This window comes from Paramacrobiotus metropolitanus, unplaced genomic scaffold, assembly GCF_019649055.1.
Source record: "Paramacrobiotus metropolitanus isolate TYO unplaced genomic scaffold, Prichtersi_v1.0 Parri_scaffold0000045, whole genome shotgun sequence".
Classification (NCBI taxonomy): domain Eukaryota; kingdom Metazoa; phylum Tardigrada; class Eutardigrada; order Parachela; family Macrobiotidae; genus Paramacrobiotus; species Paramacrobiotus metropolitanus.
Window position 1 is genome coordinate 520279 of NW_026570265.1, and position 21421 is coordinate 541699.

Sequence of the window (21421 nt, forward strand, 5' to 3'; positions counted from 1 at the left end):
CGGCGACTAGAAACGCCAAACTTTCACCAGAAATGATCCAGAATTGCTACTTTTATTAACAGCTGCAGATTTACACAATAAAGTGAACAAATAATCTACTACATTCAGGCCCAAAAAAGCACTTAACTAATAAACAATAAACCACAGTGTCCCTGTTTTTTCTCAAGACATTCAAAGACGAATCACATAGTGCAAGCAAATCATTTACAGTGCATGCACTAATTATAATTTATATATACTGTATTCTTTGCCACCGCTAGATACCGGTATGGACCGTATGGCTACTTCTGTAAATAATATTTAAGCTAAACTCTATTATTATAATTTCGACTTAAATCTAATCTTTGTATGGTGTGAATTGGGGATAGCAAGATCGACTAATGATTTTATAATATAAGTTATGCTGATACCTATCCCTGTCGACACGTAACTTATATTATTATAGCTATAGTCCGATATCGAAAACTGAGGTCTACGGCTGTGGCATGATATAGGGGTCAGTTATACTATCCGAAGAATTGGAAGATTAACATTGGTATTGTCTGGAACTTGGAAGGAACGTGCACACTGCCGGAGCAGCAGTGGATTTTTGTAAACCGAAGGGATCTCATTCATTGTCCATGGTTGAATGCAACCAGTACGTTTTCATAACGCCACGGCCTTTAAGATCCACTTCTCCGCGGTATTCAGTTAAAAACTCCTTATGCTCATCCAGCAGTTCTTTGGTTGTCTTGCTGATGTGGATCTTCATTGCTTTATGATAATAAATAACAATTATTATTAAGGAAACCGTCACCAGTACGCAAAAGAACAGGACATGCTTGAGATGCACTACGATATTAAGACAAGCACGCATCAACAACACCAATTTACCGCTAGTTATCGGAGGCGGAAGCTGTCGCTACCGACTCGTTTTGTATCAAACATTACAGCTCACCTTGACTAGTTGATTCCAGTCGAGAAGCAATGTTCACACTGTCGCCAAATCTAGCAAACAATTACAAAAGATTAAAGATTTTTATTCCAGATTAAAAATAATCTCCATGCAGTTTGCAACCATACTTACATGCAATATCGCGGCATTTTCAGTCCCACCACACCTGTATGTTCACAAATTCAACCGTTTAGGAAATGAATAAAATTGAAGACGAAGTTCATAGAGTTCTGTATTATCAGTGAGTGTACAGGTCTGTTGTAAACATCTTCGGTAAAACCGGGTAGCAGAACGATAGTATAGCATTTTCGTTAAGCGATCCTCCAGTATTCCATTATGCGAGCGGGAATATCATGTAATTTCAATATGATGCAATTTTCCAATTTCGTGTTGACAGAGTATACAACTATTACCCGCTGCGCACGGTCCAGAATGAACTCCGACTCGTAAGGTTAGTTTCTCTTCCGGCTTATGACGTATTTTAAACACTTTAATGGATTTTACGATATGGATGGACATCCGGGCAATTTCTGCGGCATGTCGCTTTTCAATACGCTGTGGTATTCCGCTGACCACCTGCAAATTATAAAGGAAATATACGTCGAACTCATGACATGTCTTAGTCATCAAATTAAAGGCAAAAGCTGTAAAAATATTATCACGAACCGATTCTGCTGAAAACTATACTTGCTTCGAAATTATCAATATACAGAAATTGTAAATTTATACGCCATTATAAGTAACTGATTTACGTACCACATAAGCGTCTCCGATAGTTTCCACCTGAAACGGCAATATCAAATTTCAAAGGATTTTGCAGTAACAAACTTGATCTGGTAAGTTTACCTTGTACACATCGTACGCTTCAATAATGCCATCAAATAATGAATACAGGTCATTGAGAAGGTCGACAATCTGCATTGGCGTACCTAATTTTTATATAAATAATTATTAAATTATCGGTTGTGATACACGTGACCTTTTACATTTGACTTACTGGAGGCCGATAGTGTTGTAAATCCCACTATGTCACTAAAATAAATGGTCACCATTGGGAAGGCTTCCGGTTCCACGAATAGTCCCTGTTTGAGTTTATTTGCCACCGCTCTAAAGTATACAGACACTTCTAAATTCTTATCAAGCGAATGCACAACTAACGGTAGATGGGTTGAATCTATTAATGCCTGTATTACTGTGGTAACATCTGATAAAGGAGTTCCTCAGAGCGCTTCTTCTCGTCCATAAACGCCGCTGTGCGCTCGTTGACGATGGCTTCCAGATCTTTGGCGTAACGCTCCATTCGCTGGAGCAGATTATCCATCAGATTGCCGCTTTTGTTCCCCGGCACCTGCTTCAGGTGGACACGAAGCCGGGCGTTGTCGAAACGGTCTTCGGACGATTCAGACCAGGAGCGTGTCATTATGGAATACAGCTCGGGTGGACAGGCGTCGAATGGAACGCGCGGTCTGAATGGCGGAACTTCGCCTTCTCGGACGCGATCCACGATATCTGCGAACAATTTACTAATTATAAGATGTTTATCACATTAATGACTGTGTGTAAAAAATTTTTTATGTATACTTTACCGCATAATAATTTATTACTTTCATGCACTAAGAAAAATGCCTGGCTGTATGCTTTGGTAAGCGAACGTCAAAATATTTTTGCTACAGCTGGGACTGTTTTATTTTTCATCCATTTTTTTAAGCAAAAGTCTCAGGCTGGCAAAGAGACCGAGCATGATGCTCGGTCGATTATACTGGCACTGCTGTTAGCCGTACAAAAATCTTGATTTTACTAATTTGAAGAGCATATCTTTCAAGGGAACGACATAAGGCCAAATTTATGTGAACGAATATGCCCTGCAACTAAACCGCAATATCGTGCTCTGCGTATACCGTATCTTTAAAAATATATTATCGCTACTTCGTTGTTTGTTATGTACTTATGTATCACTATGTAGACATACGTACCACCCGCAAAGTAAATTTTGCTAACTTGTAAGTGTTGCGCACTTCGGCAGAAATAATCCACTGGTGCATTAAAACATACTTATTAAAAACTTATCTTTAATTTTTTACCTATTACTTGAATACGAATAAGCAATTTGAGATCCGCGTTTTAGCGGTGACGTCAAGAGCGGTCTGGTAAGTATTTATATAATAGCAGCGAACATTGTTTCCGTCACGCAGGTGCATTTAAGAAGTATTCAGTCTGCAGTACACTAGAAGCTATCCAAATTAGAAAGTAATTTCTAACAGGAGTTAACGCTTTTAGCAACTTCCGCTTCGACGACACCGTGTTGTGACGGGCATATTGAATCTAAACGAATGATGCTTTCCGGTCTTCAGGAAGTAAAAATGTCTTTGCTAAAAGGATCCGCAAATGGGCAATTTATTAATAGTAATTCAAACACTTTCACATTACGTAAACACACTGAAACAATCAAAGCCCTACCCAGTACCCAGTAGTCCAAAAACAGCATGTTGCTATCGCATATTAAAATTTGGAAAACGACCTTATATCTTATATAAAAAAAGCAATTGAAGCATATCAGAAACCGCGAATTTGCGCTAGAGAGTTTACGGTAAAATAGAAAAATATACACATACTTAAAATTACGAATGTAACAAGTAAGTACTGTCTGTACTTTACTCTTGATCATGATGTCACCATAAATCAGATGCACTTTTAGGTAGTCTTAAATTTAAGACTGTCTAAAAGTGTACTACACTATGTGTGCACTTGCTAGATCTGCCTACTTACTTATTCACTTACTTACTTCCTTACGAACTTATTTATTTTCCATCTCACAAATGTGCAAAATTTTATTTCTTGCAGTATTTTCCTGACCTTTAACATCCACTACTCCGTACTCCGTATCGGTGCGCTCATAGGGCCCAACTCGCTGCACTATCTGCTGCAGTAGTATACCAAAACTGTAAATGTCCCCTTTCGGCGTCCCGTTCAATGGCATCGGCATGCGCAACAGTTCGGGCGCTCGCCACAACAGAGACCGGTATACTGCCGCAGTATGATCGTGTTTTTCATGAGGCGGGATTTGACTTGTGGACGCAAGAAAGGAAGGTCGCAACGGCGCTAATCCCAGATCACCAATCTTAACCACGAATCTGCCATCTACCAGACAGTTGTTTGAGGTCAAGCGACCATGTGATCCAATGTCTGTGTTATGCACGAAAACGATGCCCTAAAATTAGGGAAATTAATAATTATTTTCATCCGAGCAGAAATAAAACGAGCAATAAACGGAACGTGTTTCTTAACGGCCGTAGATTATAATTTTATTCGTGAATAATCATGTACTATACAAGAACTTATATAATTGGTGATTCTGACTTACATTAACTATATCATTCAAAAGGGAAAATTTGAAAGACCAGTCCAGATTTATTGACTCGTTATCAATCAGGTCGGTGAGACTTCCTCGTGGGCAGTGTTCCATAAGAATGAAAGAGTTGCCACTTTCCGGGCATAAACCGATAAACCTGGCGAAATGCTCGTTCATCATCTGTTTCATCTGAAAGTAGTGTACACGCGTCACATCCAGAAAGCACACCAAAAAGGCTATTAAAAATAACTAATACTGGATTACAGTGAATCATTGAATAGCTTACGGTGCGCAGTTCAAATAAGGTTTGCGGGGAAATATGTACAGTGGGCACTTCCAGCTTCTTAAACGCGACAACCGACTCTTTGTAGAACGCCGTCGAAATGTACGAAATGGCGCTGGCGCGAGAATCCCCTTTGTGACTGGACGGATTTGTGCGCAGGTCTTCCTTGGTCACGCCCTTTATTGAACTGCTATCGGGATGGCGATCGCGCTGCAAAGATTGATTTTCAAGAACTTTGACCTTTAATATTTGTAATTTGCCGTCTTTTGAAATGAGTTGCATTCCCACCATTACGATATCAGCGCTTTTGACCTTCCAGGAATCTTCATTAAGCCGCACCACTTTCAAGCTAAATTTGGAAACTCAATTAAAACGATGTTTGCAGTGTTTGAGTACAAGTGAATCCTTTTATTTTAAACTCACCGATAGATTCCAAATCCAAGGCCAACTAGTATAATGGCAACTCCAAAAATGACGAGCAGTATAATTCCGTAGATGGGTATTACTGCAACGGAATCAGTGTATTCATATAATTAATTAATGTAATCTACTGTGGAAAAACTAATAACAGTTTTACACACTTTCGTGACTTTGACAGTCGGGATCGCGGCCGGTAAATCCGCACTTCGGCACGTTAGCAGGAGGTTCGGCACTGCCGCCCGGCCAATGCACATTTCGTAATTTGACAAGTTTCAACTGTTCAGTATCCAGCTCAATGGTGGGCTGTCAAAAAATAAAGTGTGTTAAAATTTGCAAAAAAAAACAGTCTGCGATAATGCGATTTGATCGTTAATTCTTTTGTAGCTAGCAACGAGGCAAGCTCCGTACGCATACTACAGACGATGCATGAGTGCAACAGCAATTTTAAATTCTCTTGCAACTTGATACCTTGAATGATGTTTCGTTGGGGTCAAAATCCAGTAAGTAATATGGAAAATTTCGGTCACCATAAATACTAATGGTACACTCAATGGCAACTCCATAAAAACTGTGTCCCCAAATACGCGACGATATGAGCCGACCATCGTTGATATTCTCACCCAAAGCCATGGTCCGATTTAGTGCCTGTATTCCATAACGAAATACCTGGCCTATCTCGCTTCATGAATACTAACCACGACCGTTAGCAGTTCAACTTACCACTCCGTAAAACATTACTGCATCCCATATTCCAAGAACCAGATGAGTGACCTTTAGAACCAACAGGTGCTTTAGAAGTATTTACCACATTTATACTGGTTTATAGACTTTTAAACAAATGTACATGCAAAAAGCAGCAGGTGTCGTTAGGTTGTTTACTGAATACGTACTTGTTCATTTGGACCATAAGAGTAGCCAAATTTTTGTTGTGACATATCCTTGATGGTGCCAGCAAATTCATCATATTCATGCTTACCAGCGGGATTGTCTGCCGGCATCTTCATTCGTATAACTAGAAGGCTGTCTAAAATTTCTCGCGAGTTCTGCAAGATCATTAAACATTCCCAAAATCATTAAACATTGTTATCATGTCGGCTGTGTTTGCTTCGTATATTTTGTAACTGCAAATTACAATAGCAACACTCTACAGACTACAAACATACAAGTATAATTAACGGGTGTATACGCTTGGTACTATGGAGGTAATAAATAAAACATATGCCAGTTCCAGTTACCGGGTCGGCGGCTAACTTGTCATCAAAAAAGGACAGATCGGAAAACCCGTGGGATCGAGCCTCGATCAAATTTGTTGTAATATAGACCTAAATAAAACAAAAAAATATATTTATGCAGCTATATTTTGTAGAAATTTTATTTGTAATGCGCATTATGCAGAAAGCTCGAGTAAGCCCGTAGAAATGGAATTGGATAGTTACTGACGCGCTAGTGACCTTTTCGTGCATGTTTTTAATCAGTGAGATTACTTACATACTCCGGCGATAACATTCCAAGTCTTTTGGCAGCTTGCTGAAAATTGTAATAAGCCCAGAAACAAGATTCTCACGCATGTCAGATTTTTCAGTAATATTTACGTGGAACGTTTAACGTTTTTTTACGTGAAACATAATAAACGGAAAATAATTCACACATTTTTATTTGTTTTTGTTCGGCTAAACTCTTCCTCTTCGTAATGATGAGACATATGCAGAGTAACAGAGTACTTATAAAACCAGTACAATAACTCATACAGACTTACCAAAACTTGATACACGATGGGTGGCTAGAATGCAGTTCACACAAATTACTTAGGGAAATTGGAACTTACAAAGCTGCGCTCCACTTTATCTAAGTATAATTACCAACTTACCATGGCTGCTATTATGATCACTGAAACAAACACCATTAATTAGGCTAAACGTCGTTATCGGAATTTTTTTACTAATTATTTATGAGGAATGTTTGGAAATGGCCATCGGTGATGGGTCTCCCGGTTTCAAATCGATATACTTATACTCGGAAAAGGTATTCTTTTGGACTAATTGTCGATATGTACCATATCAATGAAAAGCTAACAATTATTATTGTAAGGTTTACAGAAACCATATGTCGCAATCTTACGTAGGTATTTAAATGACCTTCGTCAAAGGGAATTGTAAGGTGGGCGGCATGATAATAAGTGAATTCAGATGATACAATAGCTTTCGGATTGTATCAGCCGCCTCGTAAAACAAACGTTTACCTCGGGCGCGTTCGCTTGCTTTCCTCAAGGTTTCGTCTATCCAACCATCCTGCGTTAGTGTGCGCAACGAAGACATCATCTGGATCATATCTGTCTTTTGGTACAAATCAACTCGGTAACTCTGCAATATTTGCTGGAAAGACGATTGAAAATCCTTTGCATAGGAATCGTAATCATAGATCTAAAAATTACTGTAATTAGTCACAACGCGTAATTGACACTCCATTCGGCGGTCAGGCATAGCTTTCGTGCATACTCCATCCATGTTTTGTTATACAATCGCTTTTTAATTTAAAATGCACATACGTTTACTTGGGTAACCCATAGGATTTTTCCATGCTCTGTGCATGTGCGGCTTATTAGCAGCCGATTTCTCCTAATTACTTTCACCGCACCATAACAATATTGGACCACTTGAAATAATCCAGTATCCTAATCAGGAACAGCGAAACGTCCTCCTGGGTGTAGCCGAAGCGTGTCAGGACTTTGGTACGATTTTTATCCTCAAATTTAATTCCGCTCGCACCCGAAGTCATTACTGCGGAATGAAAAATATTCAGCTTGTTCTGTAATCTGTAGTCGGATAAGTGAATAAATCCACCAAAATTTTCGATGTAAATAAATTATTCGTTGAAATACGAAATCTCAAAAATCTGACCAGGGGCCACTATTCCGTGAATTACCGCCATAATATTACAAAATACTGTGTATTTTGTAATATTATGGCGGTAATTAACAGAATGTGTATTCAGTAGTACATAGCGTATCCGTGTTATGCTACCGCACATGATATAATGCATGATAAAACCTCAGTTTTTTTATTAGTGTCTATCGGCGCGCGCTTGCTTGTTATGTTAATTGGCTGCCTGAATAAACTATATGATGCAGTAATTATCAAGATAATGCTCAGTTAAAACATTAATTTTAGCATGTAAAGTACACCGCAATTATACGATATTTATATCGAAGTTAGTAGGTGCGCAAAATTTTAATTATTAGTATTTTAAGGACACGGTTGGTACTATCTAAATATGACAGTATGCGCTAAAAGGCAGCACATACATACATAGTGCATACATAGTTCTACAGATCGTAGTGGACTGCGTTTAAAACATTTACCTGCTATGTTCCAGTTCATGGCTAGTCCACGAATATTGTACATGGCATCTGTACAACTAGGCCCGATAACCAGTGAACAGCCATGTTTGGAGCGATTCAGATGTAGCGCCACCAGGCCCGGGGAACTCTGCAGCACCGTTTCGTCGCCACAGCCCGGCGGGATCGGATAGCGAAGCACCTCGAAGCCCACATTGCGCCGGGCGAAATGGGGTCGCATACGGCGCAGCGCCACTTCGATTCCCGGGGTGACAGGAATACTGTCGTTTTCCCATAATTCGCAAATGGTAATAATCGTGGCATTGGCAGTCAGTTCGGGGACGATACTGGGATCCAACGGCGGAAAAATGGTGCCGTATGAAGTAAAAGCCGACACCAAGGAGGTAGCGAAAAACGGCTTAAGCCGGCACAAAACATAAACACCAAGAAGAATTTTCAGCAGGTATTCCATACTTGGGAAGAAGATCGGCTCCGTGCGTCACAGCTGCCGGTTCTCCATTACATTCTTATATCAGCGTTTGCTAACTTCGGCCATTAAGTGATTAAATCAGCCAAGTGAAAGAAAAGAAAAATTTCTGTGAAAAATACTTATTGTTAGCTTTAGAGCATTTCTCTGTTCATCCCGTATAAATACTGTATATGCATGCTTGCTAGAGATGAATCCGGCTATTTATTGATCCCCGATGTTGAAATGCGTGACCTCAAATTGGTACTGGCGGGATAACGCTATCACCACACCGGAATCCAGGAGAAAGAAAATTATTAACAGATTACGCATAATGGCAGATAATTCCTTGCGCAATTAACCAGCCGGAAATCGGGCAGTTGAGTGCATGATCCCGTTAATATCCCGTTCGGCGCAAAAGCACCGCAAATGTCATCAATATGACGAGACAAAAAGGAAGTCGGAAAATGTCGGAAAGTAAGCGCAGGGCAACCATGACCTTACAGTATCGAAAATGCTTTATTTTGGTCAATTTACAATAGTTATCATTATTAGTAAACAGCACTGTAAGTTACCCCGAACCGGCAAAACAGAAGGAAGAAACATAAACTGAAAATGAAAGAAAAAAGGGAAAAAAAACAAAAGTCACTTATTCGTAAGGATTCCACAATAATCACTACACGCTAGTTTTCCGCGGAAAAAAAATTCCAAATTCCGGGTGCAAAAAAGATTCTACCATAACAGAAAGTTCGTCGTTCAACAAACAGGTATTCCACAGCACAATGTTTCCTGCTCCACGAAAGGCAAGGGGATAGGCTACGAAGATCAGAAATCATCCAGACTGGCCAACATTTCGCTTTTATCGCTTCCGTGTGGCTTTGACTTCCGGAATTTTTGCTTTGGTTGCTAAAAACACATACATTGTACCGCTTTAAAAGACTTCATTTACTAAAATGCATTAGTTATCAAAAATTCAAAGGCGTGAATCTTACGCTGACGCTATGATCAATGTGACGAGCAGGAGCCGATTCCATTCCAGATCTTCGCATAGGCAGATGCAGGCTGACATTGGAATCCTCATCCGACTGGTAAAAAGATACGGTAAATAGTAAACAACATTGCTGTATCTTGATGTAGCATAAGAACTGCTCCTTACAGAATCTCCACTAGGCTGGCTGAAGTTTCGAACATTTTGGCCAGATTCTGGACGATCTCGCTTGTTCGGTGCTGGTTTGTTCACCACTGCCGGCGGCGGTGGCAGTGGTCGCTTCATCGGTAACGCCAAAAGCCTTTCTTGTTCCACTTTCAAAGCGGCATTTAACATCACTTCTTCCTTTTGCAAATCTACGATCTCTGTTTCAAGCTTTGACCGCATATCGCCCAGATCTTTTAGCTCATCCTATTGAGAAGACGAAAAGCGCAACGAAGTCAGGTAAATTAATATTCATATGTGCTTCCAAATATTCACATGTGCTTTCAAAATGCAACCTGAAGGCTAGTCAGCTCATTCTCCCATTTAGTTTCGTGATCTTTTGAATCCTTCGCAGCTCCCACTAAAGCTGATTCTGCTTCCAGCAACTTTGCTGTCAGCTCGTTCTGTTTAAAAACCAGATCATTTGTAATGCAAGCATTGCACCTGGTAATGGTGATCGTCTTTCCGGCAGCGTAACTACCAAAACACTGAAAACAGCCTCTAACCTGTTCGATATTGGCGGCTGCAAGCTTTGTTTCAACGACTAACAGATCACTGATTTGATCTTCTGCAAGCATTAGATCAAAAATTGTGTTAAACACATTGCAATAGTAGATTGATTAATATTGGCTAATAGCAGAAAGCATTAATTTTTATAGACATTCTCGGACAGCTGATTGGAGCTGAACGTTGATTATCGTCCAAGAAACAGACATCCTGAATGTTACTGAGTCTTGTATGCAACCAAAAGACAACATTTACTAACCCTTCTGCTTTTGAAGTACGGATTCATGAGTTGTGTAATCCATACATTCCCTTTCCATTTCCGAGATCCTAAAATAAAAATTCGAGTACCTATTTAGACTTCAGTTCCTATGCTGCTATACGGGAGAAAGGTTGTGGTGTTAAAATTGTTTTTTCTCGCTCTGAATCGAACTTAATAAATGCACAGACGCTGATACACAGCCAAACGTTATTCGAGACCGACCTTTGCTGCAGCTGACCCACGGTTGCCTCTTTTGCAGAAATTTCATCATCCAGAACCTTGAGCGTTTCATTATGACTTGTTGTGTCGTTTTCCTGCAGCTCAATGACGGATTCCAGTTTTGCTGATACTTCTTCGAGCTCTTTTTCCACACCAGTAAGGGCATAGTTATCAGCAGATAACTCGTCCTACGTGTCGCATCAGTGTTAGATTACTACGAGAAACAGCAGGAAAGGTTTTCTTTACTTTGATGCGCTTACTTTATAACTGTTTATTTGGCCAAGAACATCTTCTTTTTCTTTATCTCGCAGAACAATTTCATCGCTCACGTTCCGGATTTCAGTGTTGATGGAATCTGCATGAGAGATTTTCGACCACATTTAGTGTATAATTGTTAAACAACATAAGGTCATCGAAACTACAAACATGGATTACCTCGTTCAGCACATAGGGTAGCGTGCACACGCTTATCATTTTGGAGCTGAACCTCCTTCTTTCTGATGTCTTCCGTCAATTTATCAGCGCGTGCAGCTAATCCATGTTTCTAAAATAACGGAATGATTTATTATAAAGCCGGAAACATAACCTCTACGGAATTTATAATGTCGTTCGAAAAAAAAGGCAAATTTGGACAGCATGAGATCACCTCGGAATCCAGATCATTCAAGATTTTACGTTTGTCTAATTCTTGCGCATCCAAGGAAGACACTGAAAAAGTGTATCTGGGTAATTATAGTTACAACAAGTTATCACCAAATTTATTGGCTCGAATATTCTTACTCTGTTCTTGTAAAATCTGAAGCTTCTTCTGGTGTTCATCGCCAAACGAAGCAAGGTTATTGCCCAGTTTCTACAAAACAGATGCGCACAATTTTAGTCTCTCGTGATGTTTCCTGATCGGCAAATCTTGAAATTTAATTCAGATCTTTATACAACAAGCAAAATCTATATTCAGAAAAGAAAGTTCCGATCCTGGATACGTAAACGTACCTTTAGGTCCTCACTAAACTCCTTCTGAAAATCTTTTCCCATTTCGCGGAACGATAAATCTATAAAAAATGGCGCCGCAGCTTTAAAGCTACTGCATGGCATCAACTGGCGTAGTCAATGGAAAATATGCAGGGCGGTTTCCTTACTGTCGGAGTACACTCTTCCGAGCTCATCCTCTCGTCTTGTGATCGCAGTAATGGCTTCGCGCAGATCACGCAGTCTGTCAAGATAGGAGTTTTGGTATATTCGTATACAAATGAAAGAAAAAATAATAATAATAAATAAATAATAAGCGGTGTTTCAATTCTCTGCTTTCACCTCTCCATTGAGCCGAGTCGCTTGGTCATTTCGTCGGTGATGTTGTTGCGAAGTTCCTCCTTCTCATGATTCAGAGCCATCAGCTTCTTTTCCAGCAGCTCCACTTTTGCGTTAACGGAAACGGTCTCCTTGTCCTGTGAAAACAGATAAGAACGTATCATAACTGTCCGCAGCGAGAACAAAATCGAGGGACATATCGGCCAAGCTGTTCGCCTTACCAACACTTCCAGCTCCGTTAAAAGGCCGACTTTCCATGATGAAATATCGGACAGAGGCTTCGTGAATTTATTGGATGCTCCTGCAGATTTCTCCCTGCTTTCTATTATGATCGATTGAAGATCTTCATTGGAATCGGTGACCTCGAACATTCTCGGTCACTTGGGCGCAATGTTGACCAAGTTATCCCGCTTGTTTCTTGTTTGGCACAACTCACTAGAACACCTACTCAACTGCTTTCAAAACCGGCAGCAGGAAATAAAGTACGTTCAGCTACTAGCTAATTTCTCACTGCAATCTGGATTCGCGCATTAAGTCAGTTGCGAATAATCCTCCTGAAGGATCGGATAAGTATTTCTCCAAATTTTACGCTATAAATCGGCGACGGTTGTGAAAACTGAAAAGTGAAGCGGATGCGCGCGCCGACATGTTAACATACAGCAATACCCTGTACCCTTGCCTGTACCATGAGAAGCCATAGTACTTGTACGAGTACTAGGTAGTACTTGGTGCTTATGGTTAGTATGGGCCTATGCCGGCCCTATGGCTCCTAATTATTAAAATTAATAAGTACGTACTTACTGTGGTTATTGATCACGTACTCATAAGTAATTAACTATTATTTTAACCCACTACGATAATTAATTAATAATAATTATTAAGAAAAATCGCGGGCTCGCTTCGCTCGCCCGCTCGATTATTTAAATTATTATTTTAACCCACTACGAGTAAACCCAATCTATCGTTCCTAAACATCAGTGCGTACAACGAAAAATTAAACTGGTCGTGAAAAGCGCCATGACCGCCCTTACAGATTAAATTAATTTCTAGGAAACTCACGCTCGATCGTGCAAATAAAAATTATGCCCTCTTTGTATACCCTGTATAATTATGAAAATATTTCTGTTTGACCATAATTTTCAGTGCTTGCATAGATTTTTTGCTGTACAAGTGGTAAATTCGTCAAAAGCAGTTTAATACTTCATGTTTGGCTGACTAATTTCTCTGCCACACCATCAACATCAGTATTTGTAGTACAAATTAAATCCACACAATAAAACTATGTAACAACAAATTTAATTGTGTTTGAGCAAAACTCATCTCACAGTACAAAAAAATGCTAATAATTTTTTCTGCATATTAAACAAAATCAAGAGACAATTTTTGGGATAGTGCCTGCCGTTGTGCTAGAGCCGTTCTCCACTGTTCTTCGGGAACTATGCTTTCTTTCGGAACAGCTGCGGTCATTCTCTCAACATCGCGCAAATCCCAAAAGCCAGCTCCCATTCCGGCTAAAAGTGCTGCTCCAAAGCTGGTCATTTCAGTCATCGTCGAACGTTCCAGTGAACCGTTAACCAAAGTGGCAACAATTTTGAGCATCAAGGAAAGCGATGACAAACCACCGTCCACTCGCAAGGGATATTTTACATGCACCAAGCGATTTACCAAGACTATCCGAAAGACGATTTTAAATGCTAATGCCTCCAAGACGAGGTATCTTTGAACTTCCAAAGGAATGTCATCTTCCGGTACAACATTTCCCTCTGCAGATACAAAAACCCAGGGCCGATCGAGGAAGTACGGCAAACTACCGATGGCGGCGGGAAATTCTCGGCACTGCTCCAATCCCAGATCTTTCTCGAAACACTGCGTGACAATGCGACTGAATTCGTCAACCTGTGTTTCCGTCAGATAGACTGACGATTGCACATGGTCTAAAGTCCAGCCGATGATCGTATAGATATTGTTGGGCAGATCAAAAACCAATTTTCCTCCAGAGTTGACATTAAGGAAGCATCCAGTGCCGATGGTTAATTTGGCATCGCCCGGCTGCACCAAAAAATGCCCAAATGCCGCGGCTTGCTGGTCAGCTACCATGCACGAGATCGGTCTTTTAAACCCAAAATAATTCTCGTCAATATGACCGAACTGTTTTGAAACTGTCGGAACCACTTCCGGTAGAACGGTCCGGGGAATATTAAACACCCATAAGAGCGGCCGACTGTAGCGTTTCGTGGCTGGATTGAACAGTCCGGTACAGCTGATCATTGAGTAGTCGACTTTAAAGGATTTTCCATTGGTGAACTTGCGCAGCACCCACGAGTCCAGCAGTGTCAGTCGGGCTTCCTTGTCTTTAATGGCCTGCTTCAGTCCCGGCACGTTGCGAATGGACCAGCCGAGTCGGGGAAGGATATGATTGGGACGGAAGTAGATGGCCGACATGATGATGGCGCGGTTCCAGTCGACGACGGTGGTGATGCCTTTGCCCAGTAAACGCACACAGCGGCTGACGAAGGAATGTGACCACGTCTGCGCGATATTGACAGCGCGCCCATCTTTCCATGATATGAAGGGCTGATAGGGTTGACAGGAAATTGCATCACATGTCAGGAAGGTGCCGCGCTGCGACGTGATGCCCATGCAGGCCACGGTGCCGCAGTCAATGTAGTAATCGGCCAGACACTGCTCAATGACGGCCAATATGCGGGAGAACAAGATTTCTGGGTCAATCTCGAAGGATTTCAGCTGGGGATTATGGACAGTGGGTGTCGGTTGGCGCGAGATTCCAACGAAAGCTAAACTTTTTTCTTTGACCTTTTCTCCCATTGTATTGGCATCACTTTCCACAATGCTGAATGCAGCGCATTTGATAAAGGTCGACCCAATGTCCAGAATGAGGATGTACCCGGGGTTGTCGTGCGCCATCGTTACCACTTGTAGCACTATATATCGATAAAAATACATAAAAACATTCGTGAGAATAATATTAATTTTCATATATTGTTTAGCGGCTATCCACAGCAGCATAGCATGCGCCTCTGAAGAATGTTTTTCTGATTTGTGTTATTTGTAAACCTTCTTTGTTCTAAGCTCATTCTGAATTCGAAATCAGTAACAATAGTTGGGCTTTTTATAACCAATAAGGCATAAACTGCCAAATCTAACAGAGAAAAACTCCGAAAAAAAATTTAAAAGCAAAAATATGAAATAAAATTTTGCAGTTTTATCTTTTCATGGCCGGCTGTATCTATAAATATAGACTGTAGCCAATACCAAGCTGCAGACTTTAACACTCGTAAACACAAACATTTTCTCAACAAAAATCGAAGCAATATAAAATCCCAAATTTCGCACTTCCGCTACAGCTAGGGTTACAGACTTCAAATTCCAACTGATGTCCGAATGAACTTTTTAGAACAAAGAATGTTTACAAATAACAGAAATCAGAAAAACATTTTTCGGAGGCGCATGCTATAGTGCTGTAGACAGCCGCTGAACTTCTGAACTGTTACAAATAATCAACGTGTGCAAAAGGAAAGTCGGCACAGAATCGCTAAAATAAAACCTGTTGCTTTGGTGGAAATTCACGGATGACCAAGAGTTTTCAAAACTAACAGCGAGTTAAAACTAGCAGTTATTGTTCAGAAGTTTTTGATGCTCACCCAGTTATGGGAACGTCGTAGAATCCGGTAGAAATTCAGGGATAAATCATTAAACACCTTTGTCAATAGAGTACTTTGCACGGTAGCCGATATATATATCGATCATAATAGGATCAACTGCATTGTATGGGAAGACATGGCGTCATTTTTATATAATGAAGGTGAAGCACACTCCAATAACTCCGGTTTACCAAATAGCTACAAATTTCCATCCATCGACCCGAGAGACGTAACTGAACGGAGCGATTAATAATCCATCTAACAAAAGTTTGATATTGGTAAACAAACCACGAATTTGCTGATAAGCCAACCCGGTTATGGAATCTGACGACGTTTAATTATCTGTAGCACACTCGCTTGGCATACTCTCGATCAAAACTTCACTAACATTTGTAAACTCATTTGAAACTGCGTTCATTTTGACAACAACGAAGTACTTATGTTGGTACTGTACATTGTCGTAAAATTTGAATTTTTTGCTACTGATTTATGGCGCAGGAGTACGTATTCACTTTGGCTAGTGGAAAATTGATGTGCGAGTGGTTTGCAGAATTGCGTAAACTTACAACGAATGAACTAGCCGGACTTATAACCGGTACATACAGCGTGGTAAAGCCAAGTTGATACTGCTGCCTTCTTAAATTTTATTAATTTTACTGCGCACAATCTTTCTTCCAAATATGTTCATACTGGTAGCCATTAGCTTTGATAACACTTTTAATACGAGACTTTACCACACTGTACTACAAACCGGCAAAGTATGGTTACGATGCCTTTACTCACAACGTGAAAAGCGACACAAAGGTTATGAATGTGGAAGCCGGAATTGCAACTTTTTACGATGTAAGTTAATGGTAAGAAGCACGTGGCTCAGATTTCATAATCCCGCGCCAGTTCATGTAAGTACAGTACTTGTGGTAAAATGAAAACTGCATTCACGCAAAACTCGTGCGGTGTGTTGCAATCCTAAAATTAATGTTCAATGCAGTCATACCTACGATACTCGGATGAATGGAGTAATATGGTGGACAAGCGCAGAATTTAACTGGCACACTACACATTTACATTTATTCTGAAAATAAACATAATAAACGCCAAGTTTTTTTGTACAATTAATACAAATTTTAAAGCGCTGCTGAACATGATCATATTACGTCCCGTACACATTCCCAAAATTGTTGGGCCTCTTGCAAGCACTGTGCTTAATGCTTATGAATTATGATTATACAATGATTCCTGAACTTTTTTAATCCATGTAAATATGGGAAAAATTAGATTTTTCACTAAAACTAAGTTCCAAAAATCTGTCGAATGTAGCCTGGATTTCAACGTTCTGATTTTACACGCATACGTTTTCTTGATTAAACTGTCAAGATTATACGGATTTTCTTATCAGTGTTGTTACCTCTTTACAACTGTGATTAGATTTCAAAAATTTAAGCAGTATACAGCTAACAGAAACCGCACTTCCAATCCACTCAAACCATTTTATGCTATACGTAGCTCATTTCAAGCGTTCTTTTTCGATCATGCTGACTTTTCAACCTTTCACGCAAATACCATGTATGCATTTATATTAAAGAAAAACATTTAAAAGGTGGCAACACAATGCTGCGTTTACACTGACTTGTACCGTATCTGCCAGCCAAATGCCAAACGGGTCTGCACAATTTGCTGCCGGACAAACGAAATAAAAATGGAAAAAAGACTGAAACAGTCAACAACTCAAAACGCAAAATTATAGACTTATAACTAACTTAACATCTACACCGATAATACAACCCTTAACCCCCAGACAGCAAATGCACAATGGTATACGAAAATCCACATATAAAAGAATAAAGTATAAAAATTGGGGAGAAACTAAGGCTTCGACCTAGAGACATAATAACCAAGTTGCTGTAAGGGCAAATTACTGTCGCGTTACATCTTCCGCATATCAAGGACAACAACCGAACCGTCCGATCCACTGGCAGCCAACTTGTCGCCCCGATGATTCCAACATACTTCGAAGATTCCACCCGTACTAGTATACTGCTGAACCAGTGCACCGGTTTGCGTCGACCAAACATAAATATGCTTATCGAAAGATCCCGAAGCCAGCAAGCGCGCATCGGGACTGAATGCAACGCTATAAACAGGATCGGAATGTCTGCTTAGCGTATGGATGCAAATACCCTGCTCCACGTCCCAGATGCGAATAGTCTAGAACGTAAAAATAATTGTACAGATTCTGAAAAGTATTTATCGACAAATGTTGCCCATGGATAGGCGTTCCAGTAAGCACATCGGCATTAATTTTATTAGAAATTCCGCATTCATTTCGAGAATAACACATTAATCGTGTTACAGGAGATTTCAAACAGCTGGCTCACTCAATCGATCTATGGTAGCACAAAATTTATCACGTACCGTATCGAACGATGCGCTAGCTAGCATAACGTTGCAGTTGGGATTCTCCGTTCCAGGTCCGGATGGACTCCACTTAATAGTATAAATCTCCTTTCTGTGGGCTTGCAGATCATGAATTGCGTTAGCACTATCCATACTCCACAGTTTCAGGGTCTGGTCATCGCTGCAAGATGCCAATAAGCGACCCTGCAATGGCGAAAGTTGTAGCGTGTCTATCTTGTTTCTACACATGGCACTGCGTTAATAGGTAGGTAGTGCTTAGGTACATTTAGCGTACATATGTCGTACCAAGGCACTTTTCAATATACATGTACCTGAGGATCCCATTTAATAGCGTTTACTTCGTTGACATGGCCACGGAATGCTTTTAGTGGCTTGTCGTTGTTGAGTCGACAAACATAGATGCACTGGTCCGTAGAACACGATGCGAACGTCTTATCGTCTTTCCAATCGACATCCAGCGCCGGAGCATTATGGAAGGCGAACTGCTGCTCCTTTTTGCCTTCCGCTGCATTCCAAATAATGGTGGTTTTATCAACACCCGCGCTCAAAATGTGCGATCCGGTTTTATTCCATTTTAAAGCAAATATGGGCCCCTTATGGGCACCTAATGTGCTTTTCAGTTCTCCGTTGTTAGTCCATATCCTCGCAAAACCATCATACGATCCTGCAATGATATCAAACCACTTGCACAATGCAATACACAAAATTTGCGAAATATTTTTAAAAAAATATTAGTTGCATATCATATTTCACCGCCTTTCTTCTCGGTCCATGCAAATGCGTTCTGCTCAGTAAGGATTCACACGCACCTGTACATAAACACTGGCCTTCCTTATTCCAGTCTAACGAAGTCACGTCATGAACACCTTTCTGTGTTTCAATTTGCTGCGCATTAGGTTTCCGCTCAGCGTGCCACAGCGTGACGCTTTTCGCAGGATCATTTGGATTCACCAAATCCCAAATACGCGCTGTACTGTCACCGGATCCCGACGCTAATAAATCCATCTTAGGATTCCATGCGCAGATAAATACTTCCGATTCATGGCCGCGGAGAAATTTAGCCCGCGTAGGAGAAATGGTTGTCTCCATTTCTTCCTTGCTCTTTTCCGTCGCCGCCACCGTGGCTGCACTCTGTCCCGCTTCTTCTCCCATAACCATGGTGCGCCCTTCTTTAGGCGTTCGATGGGGAGGCTCCTCACTGCCACGACGGCCCTCAGAACGCTCGGACGAATTGTTGGGATGCTGTGGTCTTGATTGGGACTGTTCTTGTAAGCGCTTCTGGCGGTTGGCAACCAACACGGGAGATACGGCTTCTATCAGCGATAACTGATCCTCTTCAAAGGTAGCAGCATTCGTATTCGTCGCCACCGCGATTTCGCATTCAACAAACTGTATTCCTTTCTGAATGATTTTAATCAGAGCTCCCGGGGACATATACTGGGTATTAATACTGGTTTGGCTCGCGCGGCTCTCATGCACAAAATTAAAAGCTGTGTGCGTAAATCCAGATTCGATCAAATACTGATAGATCAGAAGATTAACCTCTTCGCTTGTCATTGACATTTTCTGGACGAGCAGGTATGTCCAAACAAAAGACAATGACGAAGTCAAAGAACGCCAGCTATAGTTACGGATTTGGTTCTCGATGCGCCACCAAAACACAGAAGACCAGCAAATCCCAATTGAATTGCTGATTTTAGATCGATGGCATCATCTTATCTGAAACGGGAAATACCATACGCAGAGAATACCGAACAGAAGAGGCAGCAACCGTATGCACAAATACAGTTCCCTAGAAAAAAGTGCAAACTATACTTGAAATCAAATTCCGATTTCCAAAATTCTAAAATATCCTCCCGTGTGTAAAACAGTTTGCAGTAAGCAATCGCATCCATAAGTCAGGCCAATGCACACAAAGCAAAGCACAGCGATCTTTCGGAATATGTCGGTCATTTATGCCTATAGTATGAGTGCAATATTTAATGTAGCAGTGGAGCAATTTTATTGATTTATTAATTGTTGATTATTTATTTGAGCGAAAAGTGTGTTCACAGGTTGTTTTCTTTGTATTCTTTTCATTCTCCATTAAATTTTTTATGCATAGTCTGGAAAAATGCAGAATAATTACAGTATCAGGCAAAAGAAATGCTTTTAATTTTTCTTTCAGGATTGTGCTGTTAGTAGCATAGCCGCCTATGGAGGATTTCCATAGGCGGCTATGTTAACCGCAGAGGCTCATACTGCATTACCCTAAAGAAGAAACAGAAAACATTTATTTTGCCTAATACTATGTATTATTCTGCATTTTTTAAGACTATACATAAAAATTTAATGCAGGATTGAACAAAGTTATGAATTTTCAAAGATTTACGTTAAAACAGCCTGTGGCATGGGCCACCGCACGCGTGCTTCTGTTACGTTGTCGCTCGACAACCGGAGGGTCCACAAATGGTGCAATGCCAGTAAAATCAGCAATAAAATTGCTTAAAACGCCACTGCTGCACAATAACATAGTACTGCACACATAGTATACGCTTACGCCAAAGTGTGCACCTTACATTGCTGTAGTGCAGTGGCCATACAATAATGGCAAAGCGTCTGCTATCTAAAATTGCATAAACACCTATGATTTACAACTTCAGTAGATTCTCTGTTAAACTGCAAAGTAACAGCAAAAGGACTGTTCTATTGTCCGAAAATACGAATATGAACTCTTTCGAAATCCCACTCTAAAATGCCAACTGGGCCGGAAATGGGTTACCCGCTCTACATTTGAATTTTGAACTAATATAACAGCAACGAGGCGATACCAAATTCATAAAATTATATACAAAATTAACAAATTTTTATAGTGTCGGAAATTGTTTGGATATTGGAAAGAGAACACATTGTATGGATTATTTCAATCTGTATATTCCTATTTAGGTGAGTAACAAGTACAGTACTCAAAACTTGACGAGCGCAATGCCAAAAAACAAATGCAGAAATACGCAAAAAAATACAGTATTACTGCAAATGCAGATTCTATCAAACACTCAACAGCGAGGAAAAGCCGCGAAATTTCTGAATTCAGGAT

At 40.4% G+C, this 21421-nt stretch overlaps 4 protein-coding genes across 4 annotated transcripts; all 4 read right to left on the reverse strand.

Annotated features, from left to right (window-relative positions):
• Positions 1 to 69: 69 nt before the first annotated feature.
• LOC129591273 (atrial natriuretic peptide receptor 1-like) lies at positions 70 to 8905 on the reverse strand. Its single transcript, XM_055486871.1, has 24 exons — positions 8345 to 8905; positions 7621 to 7763; positions 7226 to 7406; positions 6854 to 6873; positions 6743 to 6766; positions 6475 to 6513; positions 6222 to 6308; positions 5877 to 6029; positions 5707 to 5757; positions 5455 to 5631; positions 5148 to 5289; positions 4990 to 5071; positions 4855 to 4915; positions 4570 to 4776; positions 4296 to 4472; positions 3788 to 4142; positions 2128 to 2443; positions 1932 to 2041; positions 1781 to 1863; positions 1691 to 1717; positions 1348 to 1510; positions 1067 to 1100; positions 938 to 987; positions 70 to 753 (listed from the first exon to the last, which is right to left on the reverse strand). The coding sequence occupies exons 1-24, from the start codon at positions 8790 to 8792 to the stop codon at positions 608 to 610; spliced, it is 3276 nt and encodes a 1091-aa protein (XP_055342846.1). The 5' UTR covers positions 8793 to 8905; the 3' UTR covers positions 70 to 607.
• Positions 8906 to 9328: 423 nt separating this feature from the next.
• LOC129591276 (uncharacterized) lies at positions 9329 to 12863 on the reverse strand. The gene is made up of 15 exons (XM_055486874.1): positions 12490 to 12863; positions 12272 to 12405; positions 12100 to 12173; positions 11954 to 12012; positions 11744 to 11813; positions 11610 to 11671; positions 11399 to 11507; positions 11224 to 11318; positions 10967 to 11151; positions 10745 to 10812; positions 10485 to 10546; positions 10275 to 10382; positions 9943 to 10185; positions 9779 to 9871; positions 9329 to 9692 (listed from the first exon to the last, which is right to left on the reverse strand). The coding sequence occupies exons 1-15, from the start codon at positions 12637 to 12639 to the stop codon at positions 9612 to 9614; spliced, it is 1593 nt and encodes a 530-aa protein (XP_055342849.1). The 5' UTR covers positions 12640 to 12863; the 3' UTR covers positions 9329 to 9611.
• A 583-nt stretch (positions 12864 to 13446) lies between these two features.
• On the reverse strand, positions 13447 to 16592 carry LOC129591278 (putative glycerol kinase 5). Its single transcript, XM_055486876.1, has 2 exons — positions 15931 to 16592; positions 13447 to 15210 (listed from the first exon to the last, which is right to left on the reverse strand). The coding sequence occupies exon 2, from the start codon at positions 15191 to 15193 to the stop codon at positions 13628 to 13630; it is 1566 nt and encodes a 521-aa protein (XP_055342851.1). The 5' UTR covers positions 15194 to 15210; positions 15931 to 16592; the 3' UTR covers positions 13447 to 13627.
• Positions 16593 to 17403: 811 nt separating this feature from the next.
• Positions 17404 to 20304, reverse strand: LOC129591199 (F-box-like/WD repeat-containing protein TBL1XR1). The gene is made up of 4 exons (XM_055486765.1): positions 19155 to 20304; positions 18657 to 19009; positions 18343 to 18528; positions 17404 to 18135 (listed from the first exon to the last, which is right to left on the reverse strand). The coding sequence occupies exons 1-4, from the start codon at positions 19906 to 19908 to the stop codon at positions 17854 to 17856; spliced, it is 1575 nt and encodes a 524-aa protein (XP_055342740.1). The 5' UTR covers positions 19909 to 20304; the 3' UTR covers positions 17404 to 17853.
• Between the last annotated feature and the right edge of the window lie 1117 nt (positions 20305 to 21421).